A 22,747-nucleotide genomic window follows, 5' to 3' on the forward strand; every position below is an offset into this window, starting at 1 on the left:
TTACATGCTGCTGTGCAAACGGAATAGACGACAATTAGCAAGACGTCTTCAATAAAAGCGCGGCTCTGCAGCCGGTGAGCGCAGACAACTTCTCAGTTCCTATGGTTTCTGGCTGATGTTTTGGTATTTTTTGAATGCTGGAGATGCTTTCACTGAGTCTACAACCCACACAAGTGGCTCAGGTGGTGCAGCTCATCCAGGATGGCACATCATTGTGAACTGTGGCAAGAAGGTTTGCTGTGTCTGTCGGCGTAGTGTCCAGAGGCGCTACCAGGAGACGGGCCAGTACACCAGGAGATGTGGAGGAGGGCAGCAGCTGGACCACTGGATTGTTTAGTCCAGGTCTGAAAGGAGATCCTTCCGGAGACCATTTGCCACCTCAACAGGAGCATGCCCAGGTGTTGTAGGGAGGTCATACACGTGGAGCCAACACAAACTACTGAGCCTCATTTTGACTTGTTTCAAGGACATCACATCAAAGTTGGATCAGCTTGTTGTGTTTTTCCACTTTAATTTTGAGTGTGATTCCAAATGCAGACCTCCATGGGTTGATTAAATTTAATTTCCATTGATAATGTTTGTGTAATTATGTAAAGAACTAAGTATTTAATTAGATTTTTTTTCATTCATTCAGATCTAGGATCAGTGTACATTTCAGAAAATGACTGGCTGTTTGATTGTATTCAATAACAATATCATTACATCAGTGATTGACGAGCAAGGAGACGCTGTTGCAGCGTACATTTCTCCTGGCAAAGAACAATAATCATAACAGCTATAGTCACAACAACAATCTTCATAAACGCATGTAATCCGCAGTTAATTGCTAATGTATATGGATAAAAGTGGTTTTAGTTAAATTAATAATTTGGGTTTATTTTTACACAAATGCCTTACAAAATTCCTAATTATAACAGCAAGTACTTTCTAGTTTGATGAGAGTCTCTGGATGACATCAGGACGAGGTCAAGGTGAGTTTACTGAGGCGAATTACGTTATTCTTACAAGATGTTACACTCTCGCACCGGGTTCTTATTCCTTGTTCTAGCTGAATAGGCTGCAGCCAGCACGACTAGCGGCCAGAGGGACAGAGAAATGAGAGAAAAGAGCATGGGCTATACAAATAATATGTCAAATCATACTAAATCCTTCAAGTTAGTCTTCGTGAAAATAATTGTAATTTACAGTCTTCATATGACACGCTTTGTCTTTCAAACAAATCAAGAATAGAACTCTCACCGATGACCGCAATCCATTAATAGTCCGAAATACATTTCAATATACACAATAATCTTAACATTCAACGTGATAATACAATATCCAAATAAACAAAGAACAATAGTTCAGCCTTATCAATGATTTTTGCGTTGTAAAAATTTGCCATCTTGATCGAGTCTGAACGTCTTTACTTGACTTCTCCATAGACGAGCCACTCACAATATGGCGGCGACGTCAACGTACGACGCTGCTTATCATGAGGCGGCTTTTGTCTACGCTGCTCGCATCTGGCATGTTAGCATTGGCATGACGCGGACTCGCAAACTTCTCTCTAATCCCGCCAGTAAACCGACGGACTGCTGAAGTGACAGCGTTCGACTGGTGGGAACTGTTCTCGTCCCGCCCCGTTTCTACTCGGAATAAAGAGCAGCGGGACACCCGCGGGCCACGTTGGGTGCGACAGCGCGAACTTGGCGTTTTATCATCATCATCATTATTATTATTATTATTATTGCTGTGAATATGTATTGTAAGAACGCGGGGCGCCTGCTCCACGGGCTGCGGTGTCCGGGCGGCGCTGGCTCTGCGAACCTCTGCTCCTGGGCCGTCCGACAGCAGACCCGAGGGGCGCAAGACCTCCAGATCACCCCGGGAACAAGGTAGCCGTGCTTCGGTGCTGTCGTCTCTGTTCCGCACCAGGAGCTGGAACTGAACATGCACAGCGCCACCTCGGTGGTGGATGACGTGGGGAATCCTGCTGGGCTGATGATGCAGCAGCTTTTAGAGACTTCTATTATTTGTAAAAAAAAAAAAAAAATATATATATATATATATATATATATTTTAACATACATTAACTAACCAGGGAGCAAACTCTGTCGCTTTTGTGTCTTGAAAGGTGTCAAAATCAAAGCGTCCGTTTTGCCTCTCATTCGACCCTCGACCCCGGGGAGATGAAGAAGTTCCAGTCTCTGGCCAGCCAGTGGTGGGATCTGCAGGGAGCGTTTGCGGCGCTGCACTCCATGAATGACCTCCGGGTGCCTTTCGTAAGGTGTGTACGCCACTCTCAAGGCCTCATTTTTGATGCAGGGCAAAAAAAAGTGAAGTGATTGTCACATGTGATACACAGCAGCACAAATTTGTCCTCTGCATTTAACCCATCACCCTGAGTGAGCAGTGGGCACCATGACAGGGGAGCAGTGTGTGGGGACGGTGCTTTGCTCAGTGGCACCTTGGCGGATCAGGATTCGAACCGGCAACCTTCTGATTATGGGGCCGCTTCCTTAACCGCTAGGTCTAGGATCCGTGTCACCACGCTGCATTATTAATGTGCCACACTTCACTTTCCATCCCTCCCTTTCCCGCACGATCCGTCCCATAATTAGAAAGGAAGCACCGATGTGACTCTGCCCTGGGGGCGGGTTTAAATGAGGGACACGCCTGCTGTTGCTGCTCATCACCGTTAACATTACATTTGTTTGAGGTGGAGGCTATTTATTTACTTCTTTAGTGGTTAATGTTTGTGGACGCCGAAGTGACCCAAGGTCCAGTCAAAGGCATTTGCCGTCTTTGTCATGGCAAGAAAACGCCGGGGGGGCGTCGGTCTCAGGGCCACCGTGGCCTTGCGTCGCAGTTAGTGCGGTGGCTGCTGGGCGGAGACTGCATCTTGTGGCGAGCGCCTGGGGGGAGCAGGACGGAAGGGTGCTGGAGCATGAAGGTGTTGGGAGGAGGACGAGGAGGATGGCCCAGGTTCCACTGTGCGCCTGCAGATGAAGGCTGTGACTGGAATGTCACTGACCTTTGCCCTCTGGATTTCAGGGACAATCTGTTGAACGTGCACGGCCGTCGGCAGTGGGGCGGACCCCTGGCTGGGCTGAGGATCCTAGACGTGGGCTGTGGAGGAGGTGTTCTCACTGAGGTAGGCTGGCGCACGGCTAGCTGCATCGTCAGAGTGATGCGGAGGGAATGCTGATGTTGAGATGTTACGTCCTGCTCCAGGTCAGGAGAGAGGGAGGGAAACGCCACCAACGTTTTAGCGAGGTCATTTTAATAAATCGAAAACAGTACAAGTCAAGCCCTGAAACAAGACTACAGTCAGGCCATGAAAAAGCAGCAGGAAATACGCCAGTCTGTCTGTCTGGCGTATTTCCCCGCTCTCCCTTTCCTCCTCTCTTTCCTTCCCCGCTCTCCCTTTCCTCCTCTTTCCTTCCCCGTTCTCCCTTTCCCTGTCCCTGTCCCTGGTGGGGCAGTGGTGGCCTAGCGGTTAAGGAAGCGGCCCCGTAATCAGAAGGTTGCCGGTTCGAATCCCGATCTGCCAAGGTACCACTGAGGTGCCACTGAGCAAAGCACCGTCCCCACACACTGCTCCCGGGCGCCTGTCATGGTGCCCACTGCTCACCAAGGGTGATGGTTAAATGCAGAGGACAAATTTCACTGTGTGCACCGTGTGCTGTGCTGCTGTGTATCACATGTGACAATCACTTCACTTTCACTTTCCTCCTCCTCTTTCCTTCCCCGCTCTCCCTTTCCTCCTCCTCTTTCCTTCCCCGCTCTCCCTTCCTCCTCCTCCTTTTTTCTTTCCCCGCTCTCTCTTTCCTTCTCTCTTTCCTGCCCCGCTCTCCCTTTTCCTCCTCTCTTTCCTTCCCCGCTCTCCCCTTTCCTCCTCTCTTTCCTTCCCCGCTCTCCCTTTCCTTTTCCTCTCTTTCCTTCCCCGCTCTCCCTTTCCTTTTCCTCTCTTTCCTTCCCCGCTCTCCCTTTCCTTTTCCTCTCTTTCCTTCCCGCTCTCCCTTTCCTTTCCTCTCTTTCCTTCCCCCCTCTTTCCTTCCCCGCTCTCCCTTTCCTCCCTCTCTTTCCTTCCCCGCTCTCCCTTTCCTCCTCTCTTTCCTTCCCCGCTCTCCCTTTCCTCCTCTCTTTCCTTCCCGCTCTCCCTTTCGGCCTCACTCCGACGGGCGAGCAACTAGGGTCAGGTGTGGGAGGAGTTACAGGCTCCTCCCACAAAGAGGAAGACCCAGAACACAGACAGCACATCACATGACCGCGAGACGAGAAGATTCCCCTGAGTGTAGAATTCTGTTCTTTGCAGTAACCGCCAGTCACATCCAACGTTTCCTCTTGATCCCTCCGAGTATAAACATCTCTTTTAAGCTATCAAGCTGAAGGAAGGAAGTGCCACTGGATGTGGCTGGTTAGGGTGTGGTGGAAAGGACAACTCCAAACCGACAGCATAAGGTCCCATATCTCTTCCCGGCAGCACTTGGACGCGTCCCCTGGCCCGTCCCCCTGGACCGTGTCTCTGGCCTGTCCCCCTGGCCCGTTCCCCTGGTCTTGGTCTGCTGTCGGGGGGAATTAAGCCAGTCGCTGGGTTTCCTTCACAGCAGATGTGGAGGCGAGACAAGCCCCTCGGCTGACTAGTAGCATCCATCACTTTCCCGACGTCCTCGAGCGTGTCCAGGACGGGGCGCTGTAAATGTAAATGTAAATGTGAAACATCATGAGTCACTGCAGCAAAAGTTGGTTGAATATACGCTGCAGTATTTGGGAGATGAAAAATGGCAATAAATAAAGATCTCACTACAGCGTAAACCGTTCTGAAAGATGTCCAAATGTGTCTCTCCTCTCAGCCCCTGGGCAGGATGGGAGCGGACGTGTTGGGCGTCGACCCCGTGGGCGACAGCGTGCGGACCGCCGAGCTACACGCCTCCATCGACCCCGCCCTGCGCCAGCGCGTCGCGTACCGCTCCTGTACCGCGGAGGAGCTGTCCGAGGGAGAGGCGCCGGGGGCGTTCGACGCGGTCGTGGCCTCCGAGGTTGTGGAACATCTGGCGGACCTGGACACCTTTGCGAATTGCTGCTGCCACTTGCTGAAGGTCCGTCGTCAGCATAGTAGAGCTAAAGCAGCAGCGCATGCATGAGGCGTGCATGGGGAGGAGAGAGAGATAGATAGATAGAGAGAGAGAGATGGACAGATGGTCTAATCTCCAGGGTCAGCGGGTTAAAGGACTGACACGAAGAGTGAAAGGCCAAATCCTCTAATGCCGTTTCGACTGAGAGTCGGTGGGTGGGAACTTCACTCTGCTCTTTTAACTGCAGCCACGCGGTACGACATTTACACTCGTTTGAACTGTAAGAAAGAGAGAAGACGGTGAGGTGATTGTCACAGCACACGGTGCACACAGTGAAAATTACCCCCTGCATTTAACAGTGGGCAGCAGTGGGAAACCTTCTGATTTGGGTAGTGGTGGCCTAGCGGTTAAGGAAGTGGCCCCATAATCCCACACACTGCTCCCCGGGCGCCTGTCATGGCCGCCCACTGCTCACTCAGGGTGATGGGTTAAATGCAGAGGACAAATTTCACTGCGTGCACCGTGTGCTGTTCTGCTGTGTATCACATGTGACAATCACTTTTTTTTTTTTTTTTTTAAAGATTACAGGGCCGCTTCCTCAACCGCTAGGACACCGCCGCCCCTAAAGATAAGCGCTCAACGTGGGGCTTGAACCCACGACCCGGCGATTAAGAGTCTCGTGCTCGTCCATGTGTGCTTTTAAAGGACCGTAAGCATCAGCTCACAGCGGAACCGCAGGGGAGGACGCTGATGCGGACTGACCGCTTACTAAACGCCCGTCTTTTTACGCTCAGCTCCGCCCGCTCATCTTAAGTGCCGCATCTTTTGCTTCAACGGCTATTAATGTACATCACCCTCCGTCATGTCAGGATTCTTCTCCAACGGCTGAAAGATGGTCGGCTGCCTGTGCCCGTGTGAATAGTGACGAGGTGTCAGCACGCGCAGATTGTAGATATATAATCATTGCACTAAAACTAGTCAAAACTGTCACTATTAGAATAAAAATATGTAGTCTGTTACAGCTCATTCCCACGGAGAACCCTGTCGTGGTTCCACTGTGCGAAATGGCCCCGATATGCCTGACACAGATTGTTCCTCGCCCTTCTGCGCAGCCAGGGGGCTCGCTCTTCATCACCACCATCAACAAGACCAACCTGTCCTACGTGCTGGGCATTGTGGCGGCGGAGCGCGTGCTGCGCATCGTACCCCGCGGGACCCACGACTGGGACAAGTTCGTCAGCCCCGTGGAGCTGGAGAGGTTGTTGGAAGCCAGTAAGTCTGAACTTGATGCACTTAAAATCTTTTTGCGAGAGCTTTTGTTGTGAATGTCACGTAATTTCACCCCTGATGTCAATGACGACATTTTCTCTTTTTAAAGTAAAGTGAAGCGATGGTCACATGTGATACACAGCACAGCACATGGTGCACACAGTGAAATTTTTGCATGTCAGCCCTTTTGGAAAGCATTTAGAATTTATTCGCACTGACGTCGCTATTGATCATTCTAATTTCACCTTAAAGCTGTGAAGGATGGTCTAATAGTATTGTCTGGTTTACCATGGCATAATCTCTATTTACAAAATCAAATTTGTGTCTTTATTATAATTATCTAATAGATTTAATAGATTTGGGGAAAAAAATAATTTCTTTTATTTCCACTACTTTTTTCACTACAGTATTTATGCATTATACTAGGAAATATTTACTGACTTGTCTGATATTTGTCTATATTTACTGATATTCAGTATAAAGTAAATATATGAAAATATAGGATTAGTCATATTTATAAATAAACACAAAATGTATTGCTTATTTTTTTATAATAATGATCAGCACCAGAGTTGCTTTGAAATATATGGCTTTGTGTAAGTAACCTCAATAATATTGATAATAATAAACCTGAGGGCCTGAACCTGTAAATACGAGATGAGAGTGAGAGTCAAAAGAAGAGGAGATGCTGAATTCCTACCCACCTACTCGTCTCTCTCTGTGCATCTCAGCTGGCTTCTACGTGGAGACGGTCCGGGGCATGCTGTACAACCCTCTGTCCGGGGCCTGGAGCTGGACACAGAGCACTGCAATCAACTACGCTCTCCACGCGGTGAAGCGGAAAGAGGATCCGCAGCCCCACCGGGCCTCAGTGGAGGACCAGGCTGAGGCCATGTCTCAAGCAGGACACGCCTGAGGATGTGAACCCACGACAGATGCTGGACGTAAGGGGCGCGGCTGAGGTTTAGACGACTCGTTGCTGGAGGGAAGTTCTAATCCTTGATGGACGTTTTGCCATAAAAATGGGAGCCGTACCCCTTCGCTACTGTGCTGTTTTCTCCAGCATTTTGGAGACTCTCCACGCCCACCCCAATATGCAAACCTGGTTCTTATCTTGAGGTGTGCGGTGTTATTTCATTTTTTTTAGTGGGTTGTTTTTATTTAACTGTATTGTTCCATGTGTAGAAGTGTTATTAACTGTAAACTTGGGGTGCATTTAAAGTGCTGCTTTCACAGTTTTCTGTGAAATGAATGAAACACCTATATTGTAACATGAAAATACAATATAGGTGTGGTTACTCTCCACCATTGGGGAAAAAAAAAAATAAAAAATCAGTAAAATGTCAGTTTTTTTCCTATTAAAACCTGAACTGTCCTGAAATAATAATAAACAACATAAGCTAAGATGGCGTGAAACCAGCGGAATCGTATTATTCCACACTTATTTATTTTGGGATGTATTCAGTATTCTAATAAAAAAACTTGAATTTATTCATCAGCCGCCCTGTATTCTAATGCAATTATGACCTTTTGAAGGTCAAACGAGGGTTCGCTGGAATTATTGATGAGGCAAACGCTGCCCGGAATTCCGGATCCTTCTAGATCAACGCACCCTGTTCAGGAAGGGACTTCCTGGGTCGTTCCCTCCCCAGAAGGGGCGTTTTGCAGCGCGTATAGAACGACGCCGGCGTCGTGACGTCACTCGCCCCCCGCATCCGCGGCTGCTGCGGACCTGCGCGGACCGGCGGCGCCGGGCGGGACGGGACGGGACGGGACGGGACGCCGCGGCGGCGGGGCCGGAGCGGCGGCGGCGGCCTCCTAGATGAAGGCGGGCGAGGATGCGAGGATGTTCTGGGGCGCCTGCTTGTCCACGTCGCGGTCGTGCGTCGCCGACCTCGGCCGGAACCGCAGCCTGCTGCCCCTCGGCCTCTGCGGCTCCGGCCCGCAGCCGTCCTTCCACGGCTACGTGGTGGCGTTCCCGCTGCGGGAGCCCGGCGGGGGCATGTCGGGGCTGGGCCCCGAGTCGTGGTGGAGGAAGAGCCTGTATCTGACCGGCGGAGCGCTGATCGCCGCGGCCGTGTACCTGCTGCACGAACTGCTCTCCATCAGGTACCAATTTTACTTTACTTATCCATGTTAATTCTTCCGAATTAGTCCCGCCCACCCCCCCAATTTTACCTATTTATCTCTTTTACTTTACTTATCCATGTTAATTCTTCCGAATTAGTCCCGCCCACCCCCCCAATTTTACCTATTTATCTCTTTTACTTTACTTATCCATGTTAATTCTTCCGAATTAGTCCCACCCACCCCCAATTTTACCTATTTATCTCTTTTACTTTACTTATCCATGTTAATTCTTCCGAATTAGTCCCACCCACCCCCAATTTTACCTATTTATCTCTTTTACTTATCCATGTTAATTCTTCCGAATTAGTCCCGCCCACCCCCCCAATTTTACCTATTTATCTCTTTTACTTTACTTATCCATGTTAATTCTTCCGAATTAGTCCCACCCACCCCCAATTTTACCTATTTATCTCTTTTACTTTACTTATCCATGTTAAATCTTCCGAATTAGTCCCACCCACCCCCCCAATTTTACCTATTTATCTCTTTTACTTTACTTATCCATGTTAATTCTTCCGAATTAGTCCCACCCACCCCCAATTTTACCTATTTATCTCTTTTACTTTACTTATCCATGTTAATTCTTCTGAATTAGTCCCGCCCACCCCCCCAATTTTACCTATTTATCTCTTTTACTTTACTTATCCATGTTAATTCTTCTGAATTAGTCCCACCCACCCCCAATTTTACCTATTTATCTCTTTTACTTTACTTATCCATGTTAATTCTTCCGAATTAGTCCCGCCCACCCCCCCAATTTTACCTATTTATCTCTTTTACTTTACTTATCCATGTTAATTCTTCCGAATTAGTCCCACCCACCCCCAATTTTACCTATTTATCTCTTTTACTTTACTTATCCATGTTAATTCTTCCGAATTAGTCCCGCCCACCCCCCCAATTTTACCTATTTATCTCTTTTACTTTACTTATCCATGTTAATTCTTCTGAATTAGTCCCGCCCACCCCCCCAATTTTACCTATTTATCTCTTTTACTTTACTTATCCATGTTAATTCTTCCGAATTAGTCCCACCCACCCCCAATTTTACCTATTTATCTCTTTTACTTTACTTATCCATGTTAATTCTTCTGAATTAGTCCCACCCACCCCCCAATTTTACCTATTTATCTCTTTTACTTTACTTTCCATGTTAATTCTTCCGAATTAGTCCCGCCCACCCCCCCAATTTTACCTATTTATCTCTTTTACTTTACTTATCCATGTTAATTCTTCTGAATTAGTCCCACCCACCCCCAATTTTACCTATTTATCTCTTTTACTTTACTTATCCATGTTAATTCTTCCGAATTAGTCCCGCCCCCCCCCAATTTTACCTATTTATCTCTTTTACTTTACTTATCCATGTTAATTCTTCTGAATTAGTCCCACCCCCCCCAATTTTACCTATTTATCTCTTTTACTTTACTTATCCATGTTAATTCTTCTGAATTAGTCCCACCCACCCCAATTTTACTATTTATCTCTTTTACTTTACTTATCCATGTTAATTCTTCCGAATTAGTCCCGCCCCCCCCAATTTTACCTATTTATCTCTTTTACTTTACTTATCCATGTTAATTCTTCTGAATTAGTCCCACCCACCCCCAATTTTACCTATTTATCTCTTTTACTTTACTTATCCATGTTAATTCTTCCGAATTAGTCCCGCCCACCCCCCCAATTTTACCTATTTATCTCTTTTACTTTACTTATCCATGTTAATTCTTCTGAATTAGTCCCCCCCCCCCCCCCCCCCCCCCAATTTTACCTATTTATCTCTTTTACTTTACTTATCCATGTTAATTCTTCCGAATTAGTCCCACCCACCCCCAATTTTACCTATTTATCTCTTTTACTTTACTTATCCATGTTAATTCTTCCGAATTAGTCCCACCCACCCCCAATTTTACCTATTTATCTCTTTTACTTTACTTATCCATGTTAAATCTTCCGAATTAGTCCCACCCACCCCCCAATTTTACCTATTTATCTCTTTTACTTTACTTATCCATGTTAATTCTTCTGAATTAGTCCCACCCACCCCCAATTTTACCTATTATCTCTTTTACTTTACTATCCATGTTAATTCTTCCGAATTAGTCCCGCCCACCCCCCCAATTTTACCTATTTATCTCTTTTACTTTACTTATCCATGTTAATTCTTCCGAATTAGTCCCACCCACCCCCAATTTTACCTATTTATCTCTTTTACTTTACTTATCCATGTTAATTCTTCCGAATTAGTCCCGCCCACCCCCCCAATTTTACCTATTTATCTCTTTTACTTTACTTATCCATGTTAATTCTTCCGAATTAGTCCCGCCCACCCCCCCAATTTTACCTATTTATCTCTTTTACTTTACTTATCCATGTTAATTCTTCTGAATTAGTCCCACCCACCCCCAATTTTACCTATTTATCTCTTTTACTTTACTTATCCATGTTAATTCTTCCGAATTAGTCCCGCCCCCCCCCCCAATTTTACCTATTATCTCTTTTACTTTACTTATCCATGTTAATTCTTCCGAATTAGTCCCACCCACCCCCAATTTTACCTATTTATCTCTTTTACTTTACTTATCCATGTTAATTCTTCTGAATTAGTCCCGCCCCCGGTCACGTGGTCACGAGCCCCTCCCCCCCCCAGCGCGTCCTTCAGCGACCCCGCACACTCGCCGTTTAATCCGCCATGGTCATGGCCGTCGTTGTGCAGCGTCTCAGGGCTTTTTAACAGTTTAATGGCTCGGTGTGGTCAGTCACGAAGGTTCAAATCCGGGGGGGACTGTCCCTGTCTGACAAGTGGCATTAATGCAGCCATATTGCTGCAACGTTGCGGTGAGAGCACGCATGGGACAACCCTGTGGACAGCAGCATCACACTATTTGTTGGAAGTCCCCCGTTGTGATATTTTCCCGGTTATTTGACGTTGATAAATAACCGGGGCTAGAAATGGTGATACTGTATGTATAAAGCGCCCCGTTCTGCTTCGCCAGTCTCTTCAGATACGATATTAGGGGACCACTAAGACCGATACAGATATTAGGGGACCACTAAGACCGATACAGATATTAGGGGACCACTAAGACCGATACAGATATTAGGGGACCACTAAGACCAATACAGATGCAAAAAATAATAATAGGGGACCCTTGACTTTATGAATCATTGACTGTTCATATATTGGTTATTTAGCATTGAATTAGTTCCAGGCGTCACGATGACGATGTTTATTATGGAGACGTCCTACAGCCCTGTGTCTCCAGAGTTATGCGCCGTTCAGAGTGGGCGTAGTGGGCCGTAGGAACAATTTAACCGCCCAACCTACAAAAAAAGAAGCGGCCACTGTCCCATTTATGGATTAGGCCCTGGTCCTAGACCGAGAGTGCAGGAAACTGATCCCGGTGTGCGTCTGAGGCGAATTCCGCTCTGGGTTTTTCAGGAAGGAGCAGGAGATGGACTCTAAAGACGCCATCATCCTCCACCAGTTCTCCAGGCCGGCGAATGGGGTGCCCAGCCTCTCCCCTTTCTGCCTGAAGATGGAAACGTACCTTCGCATGGTGGACCTTCCCTACCAGGTACTGTGCACGTGTGTGGATTTTGCCTGTTGAAGGTCCATGGTGGACAAAATAGCAACTCTTTAAGATGCAGAGAGTTGCTGGGTTAGACTGCGACCCCATCCTCTCCATCCAAGCTTCGTTCCGTGCTTGGAAGTCCTCGTGGAGGTTCTGTGGAGGTCCCGTATGTATTGTGCCTTGAAGCGGCACGTGACAGTGCTGCTCACCACCTCGCCCCGCGACGCTACCTCAGCCCAAGCGGGCTCGGTCCTCCGTCCTCCTCTCATCTGCATCCTCCCGAGGGTGGTTGTAGCCTAGCGGGTAGCACACTCCCGACACAAGACGGACTAGAGGGCTAGAAATTGAAATTATTGACCAGATTTACGCCTCTATTTTATGTAGCATACAGGGCCATACGGAGTGTTGATTAACCTACTGTAAAGTGAAGCGATTGTCACATGTGATACACAGCAGCACAGCACACGGTGCACACAGTGAAATTTGTCCTCTGCATTTAACCCATCACCCTGAGTGAGCAGTGGGCGGCCATGACAGGCGCCCGGGGAGCAGTGTGTGGGGACGGTGCTTTGCTCAGTGGCACCTTGGCGGATCGGGATTCGAACCGGCAACCTTCTGATTACGGGGCCGCTTCCTTAACCGCTAGGCCACCGCTGCGAGGTTTGGTAACCTCACGTTAGGTACGATCCTGTGACCTCCATGCGAACTCTGTGCGAACCCCAGGATGGGAACCATTGGCCACGTCTGTCTGCTTGTGCCACGTGTTGACCCGGTTGACCCGGTCTTGTTGGGGTGTTGAAATGTCAGAATGATGTTGCGTGGTCATTTTGTAGGGTGTTAGTAGCCTAGCGGGTAACCAGAAGACCCAGGTTCAAATCCCACTTACTACCATCGTGTCCCTGAGCAAGACACTTAACCCTGAGTGTCTCCAGGGGGGACTGTCCCTGTAATTACTGATTGTAAGTCGCTCTGGATAAGGGGGCATTCCTGCTTTACACAATGTAGTGCCGGTAGTGACGGTGGTGGCCTTTTTGAAATGTGTCTTAGATACCTACATATGCTAATGTACTGACTTTCAATATCCAGGCTTTCACAACACGTTGCCGTCCCTCTTCCTTCTCCTCAGAACTACTTCGATGGGAAGCTCTCCCCTCACGGCAAGATGCCCTGGATTGAGTACAACCACAAGCAGGTGTCTGGCACGGAGTTCATCATCGACTTCCTGGAGGAGGAGCTGGGCGTGAGCCTCAACAAGAGCCTGAGTCCTCAGGAGAAGGCCGTGTCTCGTGCCATCACCCGGATGGTGGAGGAGCACTTCTACTGGTGAGCTGGGAAACGAGCTTCCTTCCCGTCTGCCGTCGTAGATGAGAACAGTAGTTAGAATTCATATGAAGGGTAGAGAGGGGGTCTGTGATGGATGCCGAAGCGGCAGACTTCAACCCAGTTTTAACCCACAAAATGTTCAAATAAAACATGTGCTCGAAGGTATTTACATCCAAATCAGATGTAAACGTGTAGAAATTACTTCAGTCGGTGTATTAGGGGCGTTGAAATTAATGGTATAATCGATGGGGGACGATTCTGCACCGATGCAGCGCAGAACACAACTGATTATATATATAAAGATATATAGATGGAGTGACGTGGTATAAACCAGAAGACCCGGGTTCAAACCCCACTTACTACCATCGTGTCCCTGAGCAAGACACTTAACCCTGAGTGTCTCCGGGGGGGGACTGTCCCTGTAACACTACAAGCCAGCTACACTCGGGCACGCCCTCTCAGATCCGCAAATGAAACGAGACTGAAAATTCCCTCTTCACGGGGTCTCCGATCCCAATCGACTCTGTTCTCCTTTGTTGTCCCTGGCTGGTGGGACAACTTGTCCTGCTCCATTCGACTAGCCGAGACTACCACCACCTTTAAGAAGCAGTTGAAAACGCACTTTTTCAAAAAGTACTTCAGACAAATCTAACAGGCTGCGTTGCGACATATTTCGTCGCGAGACCAATAGAATGGGAAAGTGGGAAAGGAGGAAAAAAGGTGTTGGCACAACGCGACATCTTCCCGGGGGTTCGGGAAAGCCGGAGGACATTTTACATCCTTCAGCTCCGGCTGGATTTTGGGGCGTTTTCAGCAAGTGAAATGCACGCTCGGTTGGAAGATAGACACGCCGCCATCTCAGTGTCCTCCCAGCAGAGGTAAATGAGGGATTTTCTTCTGTAGACTTTCTTGCTTGTAGGAGATCATCCGTTAGTTTGTGGAGTCGGGTTACGCGAGGGTTCCCGCCGGGTTCGTTACCTTTTTTTCTGGGCAAACGCGGACACGCCAAATGTTGTGGGTGGTGAGTGGTGTCGTCGATGTAGTTTTGACGAAAGTCCCGCCTCTCTGGTCCTCATTAGCATTTAAAGCTACAGACACCGAAATCCCACTGTGGGACTGGATCAAAGTGGCTGTAATTCTGCGACACGGCTGCATTTCGTAAAGGGACTTGAGATACAGTATTAGGGGACCACTGAGATGAGATGATATGAAAAAAATGATGTCAGGGGACCTATAAAACACTCACGCACTGCTGTACCACCTTCAGTATAAGCCTGCACTTCCAAACGCCGTCTTGTAAAGTTCGTCTTGCCATTTCTGTTTCCGCCCATCTGATGCTACCACCTCTCCTCACGTCAATTCTCCACCGGCCACAACATTCAAGAAAGATCTGTATTTAGGTCCACGTATGTCTGGTGATGTGAATAATTCATGCCACTGCAGGGCTCTTGCGTGGGCCTGTTGTTCCGGGTGGATCTTGCCTCGGGTTTCCATCTCTGGTCTCTTGAGGCTCAGGAGCCACGAGAGGAACCATGTGGGCCTCATCGGAGGACATCACTGCACGCAATGCTGACCTCTGACTAAATGTAATGATGCAGCTGTGAAGTGAGCCTAAAAGCTCTAGTCTTTAAAACAAAACCAACGTTTTTTTTACTCTATCTATCAGTCCTATAAAACATTTCAACGTTATTGTTGGTATGTGCTGTGATTATCCCTGCCATTCCTCGACACTTTCTGACATTTCTGGATTTGACGTCTGTTGTTTCTGCTTTGCCGTGGGATTTAGGTCATGAGAACTAAAAAAAAAAAAAAAATGGAAAAAATGAAGCAGAGCAATAATGGCAGCTGTGCGTCATGCGAGGCACATAAAATCTGACATTAGTACAGATGCTGCTGCTCATCCAGCACTTGGTTTCAGGTCTGGAGAGCCGGTGATAATGAACTATTAAAAAATGTCTTTACATGTTACTATTTATGTACTATAAATATGTTATACACTGTAATCTATATTATGCTGGCCAGAAATGAGCACAAGTGAACTAGAACATTCTACAGGGCGGGCCATTTATCTGAATACACTTTAGTAAAATGGGCATGGTTGGTGACATTGAACACATTTTATAAGTGGTCAGAAACTTGTAAATAAATCATGAAAGAATAAAGTTACGTTAAAACGTTGTTTTTCTTGTGAAATTACCAATAAATGTCAAATGTTTTTCAATGTCTTCCTATTGAAAAAACCAAAGTTGGATCCAAGATGAGCGATTTTAAAATGGCCACTATGGTCACCACTCATCTTGAAAAGTTTGCCCCCCTCACTAATGTGCCACAAACAGGACGTTAATATCACCAACCATCCCATTTTATTAAGGTGGATCTATATAAATTGCCCACCCTGTACAGTGAAAAACCTGGCTGTATAAAACACATAGTAGTTGATGCTCTGGGCAAAGTTACAGTACAGCCACCACTGATAGAGCACCTTCAAATGTACTCTGCATTTTTACTGTTCACAGATACGTAAATTTTGCTTTATTTCCCTCGACAGATAGATGGCCAAGTAGAATGTTACCTTAATTGTTTAATTCGGTTGTTTGTGGAGGTGAATTAAAGTCGAATTTGGAAATGTGGATCATTTCAGTGTATATGTGAAGGTTTATTTATTATAGGAGCGGCATGATGGAATAGGTTGTGCTTATTGATGGCAGCGTTTCCGTACGCTCTGATTACGTTACAGGCCAGTAGAAGGTTGCGCGTGTGTGTGAGCGAGTTTCCTGCCTCGTCCTGCCGTAGAACACAGCTGAGCTGCTTGCCCTCCATCCATGCGCCTTCTCCTTCTCACTCGTGCGGCGTTTTATTCTCCAGAGGACTAATGGCAGCAGTGCATTGTGGGTGTGCAGCACATTTACATTTACATTTACAGCATTTATCAGATGCCCTTATCCAGAGCGACTTACAATCAGTAGTTACAGGGACAGTCTCCCTGGAGCAATTTAGGGTTAAGTGTCTTGCTCAGGGACACAATGGTAGTAAGTGGGATTTGAACCTGGGTCTTCTGGTTCATAGGTGAGTGTGTTACCCACTAGGCTACTACCACCCTAACATGGGGGAGGGTATTCAGGGGTACAAAACTATGCCTAGAACGCTAATATTGTTCAGGTCAGTGTAAGGTAATGTTGATCTGAAACAGTGTTCTTAAATACTTTCAAACATGTAGAGGGTGGTAGGAACCTCGGGTAACATACTCTGCTGTGAACCAGAAGACCCAGGTTCAAATCCCACTTACTACATCGTCCAGGCAACGGTCATCTCCAAACTGGCTGGAGCCTCTGCAGTCACCTAAAAATATATATATAATAATAATTTTTTCTTCGTCTAGCACTTAACAATCTCCGAGCATGCTCTCTGCTGACAAGTTGGGCCTTATCGGGGCTCTTAGTTTTTGTAAACTCAATCTATAGAAACTGAACGAGAATTGCTGGTGTCTTCCTCCTGTAAGTCGCTTTGCTTAAAAGCATCTGCAAAGTAAAGTAAAGTAAATTACTACCATCGTGTCCCTGAGCAGGTCCTTGAGCAGTGTCTGCAGGGGGGGACTGTCCCTGTAACTACTGATTGTAAGTCGCTCTGGATAAGGGCGTCTGGTAAATGCTGTAAACGTAAATGTTGTTTTTTATGCAGTATTTACACCCATTGTAAAGGATTATGAGTTCTTGGTGCTTAGTTTTTGCATCAGAACAGAACAGAATCTCGAGTTCAAAATTCTGAACAGTGTGGAAACTGGAATTAGTACCGCAAATCAAAAAGGTTTGCTGAATAAGAAGTGTTTGTGTGTGTGTGTGTGTGTGTGTTTCTCTCCTCAGGACCATTGCATACTGTCAGTGGGTGGACAATCTGGAGGAGACCCAGAAAATGCTGGCCGCGGACGGACCCCTGGGTGACCTGCTGAAACGGATCCTGAGCCACCTGACAGGCGGCGCTGTGAGGCGCGAGATGTACGGCCATGGCATCGGCCGCTTCTCTAAGGAGGAGGTGTACGCCCTGATGGAGAAGGACATGCGAACGCTGGCCACTCTGCTGGGTGCGTTGCGAATCGCGGTCTCGGTTCACACGAATAACCTGGACAACCTGGACAAGGAGCTGGATCTGGTATTACAACACTGGCTTCGAACGTCCAGCTGAGAGGGAACAGAGTTCTTGAGCTGTTATGTTCAGATTCTAATGCTGTACGTTAAGAGTTAACATTTGTTTAAACGACAATAAGGATTAAAGCATGTTTTGTGTCATCATCATACCAACATTTAAAAAAAAAAGTAATATTACGGTGAAACAGAAAGTAGAATTCATAAAGTGCATAAAGTTATTAATTGGAACTTCAGCTTCTGTGAAGCTGTTTGCTAACCCCTGCTAGCATTTAATATTCATATGCATCGAGTTTACACGCATCATAAAATTATTAATTGGCTGGTGGCAAACAGGGATAAAATGATAGTAAAACGGGTACAACAACAACATTTATTTCTTATATAACTCAAAATCACATACAGGATGTCTCAATGGGCTTTGACAGACCCTACAGTTGACCCCCTCACACTCGACCCTTATACATACAAGGAAAAACTCCACACAAAAAAACTCTAGGAGGGAAGAAATGTTGGGAAGGAGTGATAGAGAGAGGGACGTCCTTCCAGGGTAGAGTGAGCCTGCAAATGGTGTCAGGGCCGGGTTGGTGATAAAAAATAAGTCCTACAGTTGTAGGGTTGGAGAAGTCCAGAGTGTAGTCCAGTGTCAGGGTCTACATTACGTGTCCATTATGATGGTACTGGTCCACTTGAAGATCCCTGAAGCTGTAGTTGTTATGGTGGTGGTGGCTGTGGTGACCTTCTGGTTGGGTCCTCGTTTAGCAGTTGCCAGGAACCAGGATTTATCTGCTGGTCTCTTCACTGAGTGTCTGGGACTTTAACAGAAGGCCCGAGAAAACAGATCGTTTTTAAGATTGGATTTAAACACTGAGACTGTGTCTGAGTCCTGGACACTGACTGTCAAACCGTTCCATAACTGCGGAGCTCTATATGAATAATTAACGAATAATTAAAATATCTAAAATGGATTTCTAGTTGAGGAGGGTGTTTATGTTTGAATGTAGACTAGAGGCACCACAGATTATTATATGCAATCACCATAATTCGCATAACTAAATGCTTTTGTATTTTGCAGGAGACAAAAAGTACATGATGGGGTCAAAGATGACCACTGTGGATGCCACCGTTTTTGGCCACCTCGCTCAGGCCATGTGGACCCTGCCTGGAACGCAGCCAGAGCAACTTATTAAAGGTGTGGGGCTATTTTTTATAAGCAGAGAAGTCACCTCGGTGACAGTATTGACAATAAAGGCATGAACAGAAGTCGCCTTTTAAAGGAAAGTGATATTGAGCCGCATCCATAATTAATGGTTGATGCAGTGGCAGTGGTGGACTAGCGGTTAAAGATGGTTGCCGGTGCCACTGAGCAAAGCACCGTCCCCCTACACGCTGCTCCCCGGGCGCCTGTCATGGCTGCCCACTGTTCACCAAGGCTGATGGTTAAATACAGAGGACACGTTTCGTTGTGTCACAATGACAATCACTTCACTTTCATACTAGATCCATACAGTCATACATTTTAGGCAGAAACCATTTTTAATGAGTTCTGTTCTACCAGAGTTCTATGCAGGAGCAGGTGTCCATACAATCTCCAAGAAAGTGGGGTTTATTACATAGAAGTCAACCCTCAGCCATGCTTTTCACTTACATACATACATTCACAGAAACACCCCATTAGCCAAGCGGTTATGGAACTCCTAGGCAGGGGCGGCCTACGAAAGGAAACGGACCCCAATCTCGAACCGCCATGTTGCCACTATGCAAAGCACCGGTCCCCACACACTGCTCCCCGGCCTTTCACTGCTGCCCACTGCTCACTAGGGGTGATGGGTTAAATACAGGGGACACATTTTGTTGTTTTGCATGCTGTGCATCACAATGACAATCACTTCTTCACCCTTTGACTTTCACTTGTAGAGCAGCCCCTTAATCTCGCCACCAGAGGGCGGCAATCGCATTCATGTAATATGATTTTTCTGTTTCAACAGAACAGACCTTAAGAGGTCTGTGTACGTATACTGTAGTTGGAACTGTAGCACTAGTCATGGTGGATCGGAAACGGTTCTCTATTAATCATTATACACGTCCAGGTTATCATGTGACCCACTAGATGGTGCTAAATCATTCACAACTGCTCATCCGCTAGTTACTGACTGGATGAACTGATCGAATGGGAAGAAATACATTCTGTGACTTGTCACTTGTGATGCACAGCACACGGTGTACACAGTGAAATTTGTCCTCTGCATTTAACCATCACCCTTGGTGAGCAGTGGGCGGCCTCAGTGGCACCTTGGCGGATCGGGATTTGAACCGGCAACCTTACGAGAATCACATTTATTGCCCAAGCACGTGTCGTGTCTCTCAATAATTGTCTTTTAACGCCGTGCAGGAGAGCTCATCAACCTGGCCATGTACTGCGACCGCATCCGGAGGAAGCTGTGGCCGGAGTGGTATGTGGACATTGAGGATTTCTGCTACGACGGGCAGAGCGACAGCAGCTGTGTGTCCCCCAGTCGGCCCCTCGACTTCGGCCTTTTCTCCCGGACAGACACTCTTGAGGAGAGCGAGGCCAGCAGTCGTTCCGGACAACACGTGCTGTCCCGCACCCCCTCGCCGGACGCCGGCCACTCGGGACAGTCGTTTTTCGACTCGGACATCGACCTGGATGGATCCGAGCCCGAGCAGCATGTGAAGTGTTAATGTTTGCCGCCTCTGACGAGGTTTTCCTCGACAGGGAAAACCCCTTCAGTGCAGGAGCGAATGCCTCAGGAAGTCGGTATATCAACGCGCGGGGCGAGACGCGCGGCGTGGACACGGGTTCATGCTGCAGACACAGTGTAGAAAAATCAGCCTTTGATGTAATTTCATCAGGTCGTTTTATTTTTTTTTAATTTTTCGGAGGTCCTCCAGTTCTCCTTAGGCTATGACCATATTCCATTAGCTGTAAAATGGCTCATTATCACGATTTCAATGGCCAGTAAATTAAGGCAACCTCCAAGAGAGCCACGGGGAATCCCACAAACCTACATAATTTAGCTATATTATTTAAAAAAAAAAGTTAGGACTGTCCAGCAATGTCTTTATATAGGAAACAATGCCGCTTATGCTCTTATTGTGCAATCCTGACGTATTTGTTAAATTATTTTAACACCCCTAATCTACCAAAATATGAACCATAGCTGAAAAATGGATTTGGCTGAAGGTGAGGCATAAAGCATCAGGCCTCAATCTTGACATCTGCGCTTTAAGGCCCGTGGCCTTCGGAGTGCAGCTTCCATCGGCTCGATGATCCCATCGCGGAACTCTGAGCAGAACCAGATGTTCCGCTGCATCAGACCGGGCGGTGCTTCACACACTGGTGCCTGTCAGCCCTCTGCTCGCAAGACAGATCAGCCCGCTTAGACCGCCATTTCCAACTTGCCACCAGAGGGCGACATTTACATTCATATGATTATCTGAGCAGAACCGAGTCTCTTGCAGGTTCTTGCCTTAAGCCAACAGAACCATTTCTGCCGAACCCTGTCCATTCAGAGGGCAGTGCACTGCCCCATCTAGGTCTTTTAAATTGTGCAGCTGTGTACATAGATATAATTTTTTGTTTGTAAATTTCTCATTCTAAAATGTGCATATATATGTGTGTGTGTGTGTGTGTGTGTGTGTGTGTGTGTATATATATATATATATATATATATATACTCACACACATACACATGTTAATTTAGATTTTAAACTACTTTCTCTGTGAATCAACTTGAAGCCATAGCTATTAATTTGTTTATTTGTTTCCCCCTTCATGCATATTCATGTTTGATGCATTTAAACAAATCGTTTTGCACACGTTTAAAATTAGAAATCGGTTTTGACTGGGAAGGTAGTGTAAGTGTTGCAGTGGCCGCTGTGTGTGATTATACACGCTGTACATTTTAAATGGCTGTGTGTGTACAGCCCTTAGCTTCATGTTAATATACATAGTTGACCCGATCAAGTCTGGGACCTACACAGATCCAGAGCTCGCCTCACCCGGTGTGCGGTAAAATCAAATTTTATTATTCAATTACACTCCAAAGAATTATTCCCTCGCCAAAGACCTGCAGCCGAATCTTAAACGGGCATACGGGAACAATAATGGACTGGGCGTCTTAGTGGACCGTAGTTGGGCGTGGAGAGGAGTGCTTTCACGTTCACTCGCATTGATTTCCAATAATGCAGGAGACGTTGGGCGCCCCCTCGACGTGGAGCGGCGGACTTATTTGCACCATGCTTAGCATTGTTTACATAATCCATCTTGTGCAACAGCGAGGCGTCCATGAAGCGCATCACTTTATTAAACCCGGAACATTCCGATGGAGAGGTAGCTGACACGGGCCCCGGAGCCCAATCGAATGGGAGGTTTCGACACAATCACAAGCGAGGAACCCAACCGATGATTAAAAACAGCCACGGCCTCCTCAGACCCGACCACGGGAGGTTAATAATTAATGAGCCGCTTAATTACTTCCGTGCGCTTCCCGACGCACTGAAAAGGTCTCGGCCTTCGTATTCGGAAGGTGTTTTTCGCCACATGACGTCGTGTGTCTGATCGTATCTGATTTGTGCCACTGAGTCGACTTTTCTCTCTTCTTATAAAGTGGATTTACTTTACAGATGAATCAAAGGGGAACGTTGTGATAACGTAAGAACTGGCGGAATTTACCGCGCAGGTGAGTAGCCGCGTGACAACTCTACATCAGCCCATTAAACAGAACTGTGGCGATTCTTATTATTTATTATTAACAAACAGTCCTGAGATATATAAAGATATATATATAATTACAATAAAGATCTGAGGGGGGAAATAAATCAATTTAAAAAAACGAATAAATAGACAAACCTCAAGCAGAAACATAAACTTAAAAGAGCCATAAGTGGCCTGTCCCACAAGGCTTTGAGCTGGTCCCCGTCTTCTTTCAAAGATGTGAGTCTTCAAGTGTGGTTGTGCTGTCAACTGTTCCATTAAATATAACTGTCCACTGTGAGATCGTGGGTGGTTCAGGTCTCAACCAATAAGTTGTCATCATCTTTCTTGCAGCCGTTAGTAGGAGACGTAGCAAAGCTTTCTGATCCTGGGACAGATAATCCGGGAACTTGTCCAGTAGACGAACTGGCATTTTAACCCCGGAAACTAAAGTTTTTTTTGTAATTTATTTACTGAAGACGACCAACTGCTCTGCAATATCTGCCTAATACTGGTCATGACCTGTCCGTGTCG

General features: G+C 46.7%; 2 protein-coding genes across 3 annotated transcripts; both read left to right on the top strand.

Annotated features, from left to right (window-relative positions):
- Positions 1–1,424: 1,424 nt before the first annotated feature.
- coq3 (coenzyme Q3 methyltransferase) lies at positions 1,425–7,745 on the top strand. 2 transcript variants are annotated; one of them, XM_028980604.1, is made up of 6 exons: positions 1,425–1,877; positions 2,117–2,269; positions 3,037–3,136; positions 4,839–5,084; positions 6,083–6,332; positions 7,061–7,745. In XM_028980604.1, exons 1-6 carry the CDS (start codon positions 1,741–1,743, stop codon positions 7,243–7,245), a joined length of 1,071 nt encoding a protein of 356 aa, XP_028836437.1. In that variant the 5' UTR covers positions 1,425–1,740; the 3' UTR covers positions 7,246–7,745. The 2 variants fall into 2 exon arrangements, with proteins under 2 accessions (XP_028836437.1, XP_028836438.1); XM_028980605.1 differs by having other exon boundaries at positions 6,173–6,332.
- Positions 7,746–7,958: 213 nt separating this feature from the next.
- faxcb (failed axon connections homolog, metaxin like GST domain containing b) lies at positions 7,959–22,542 on the top strand. Its single transcript, XM_028980328.1, has 6 exons — positions 7,959–8,438; positions 11,902–12,037; positions 13,161–13,357; positions 17,218–17,435; positions 18,572–18,688; positions 19,889–22,542. The coding sequence occupies exons 1-6, from the start codon at positions 8,152–8,154 to the stop codon at positions 20,197–20,199; spliced, it is 1,266 nt and encodes a 421-aa protein (XP_028836161.1). The 5' UTR covers positions 7,959–8,151; the 3' UTR covers positions 20,200–22,542.
- The last annotated feature ends 205 nt before the right edge of the window (positions 22,543–22,747 follow it).

The sequence above is a fragment of the Denticeps clupeoides genome, chromosome 5 (genome assembly GCF_900700375.1).
Source record: "Denticeps clupeoides chromosome 5, fDenClu1.1, whole genome shotgun sequence".
NCBI classification, from domain to species: domain Eukaryota; kingdom Metazoa; phylum Chordata; class Actinopteri; order Clupeiformes; family Denticipitidae; genus Denticeps; species Denticeps clupeoides.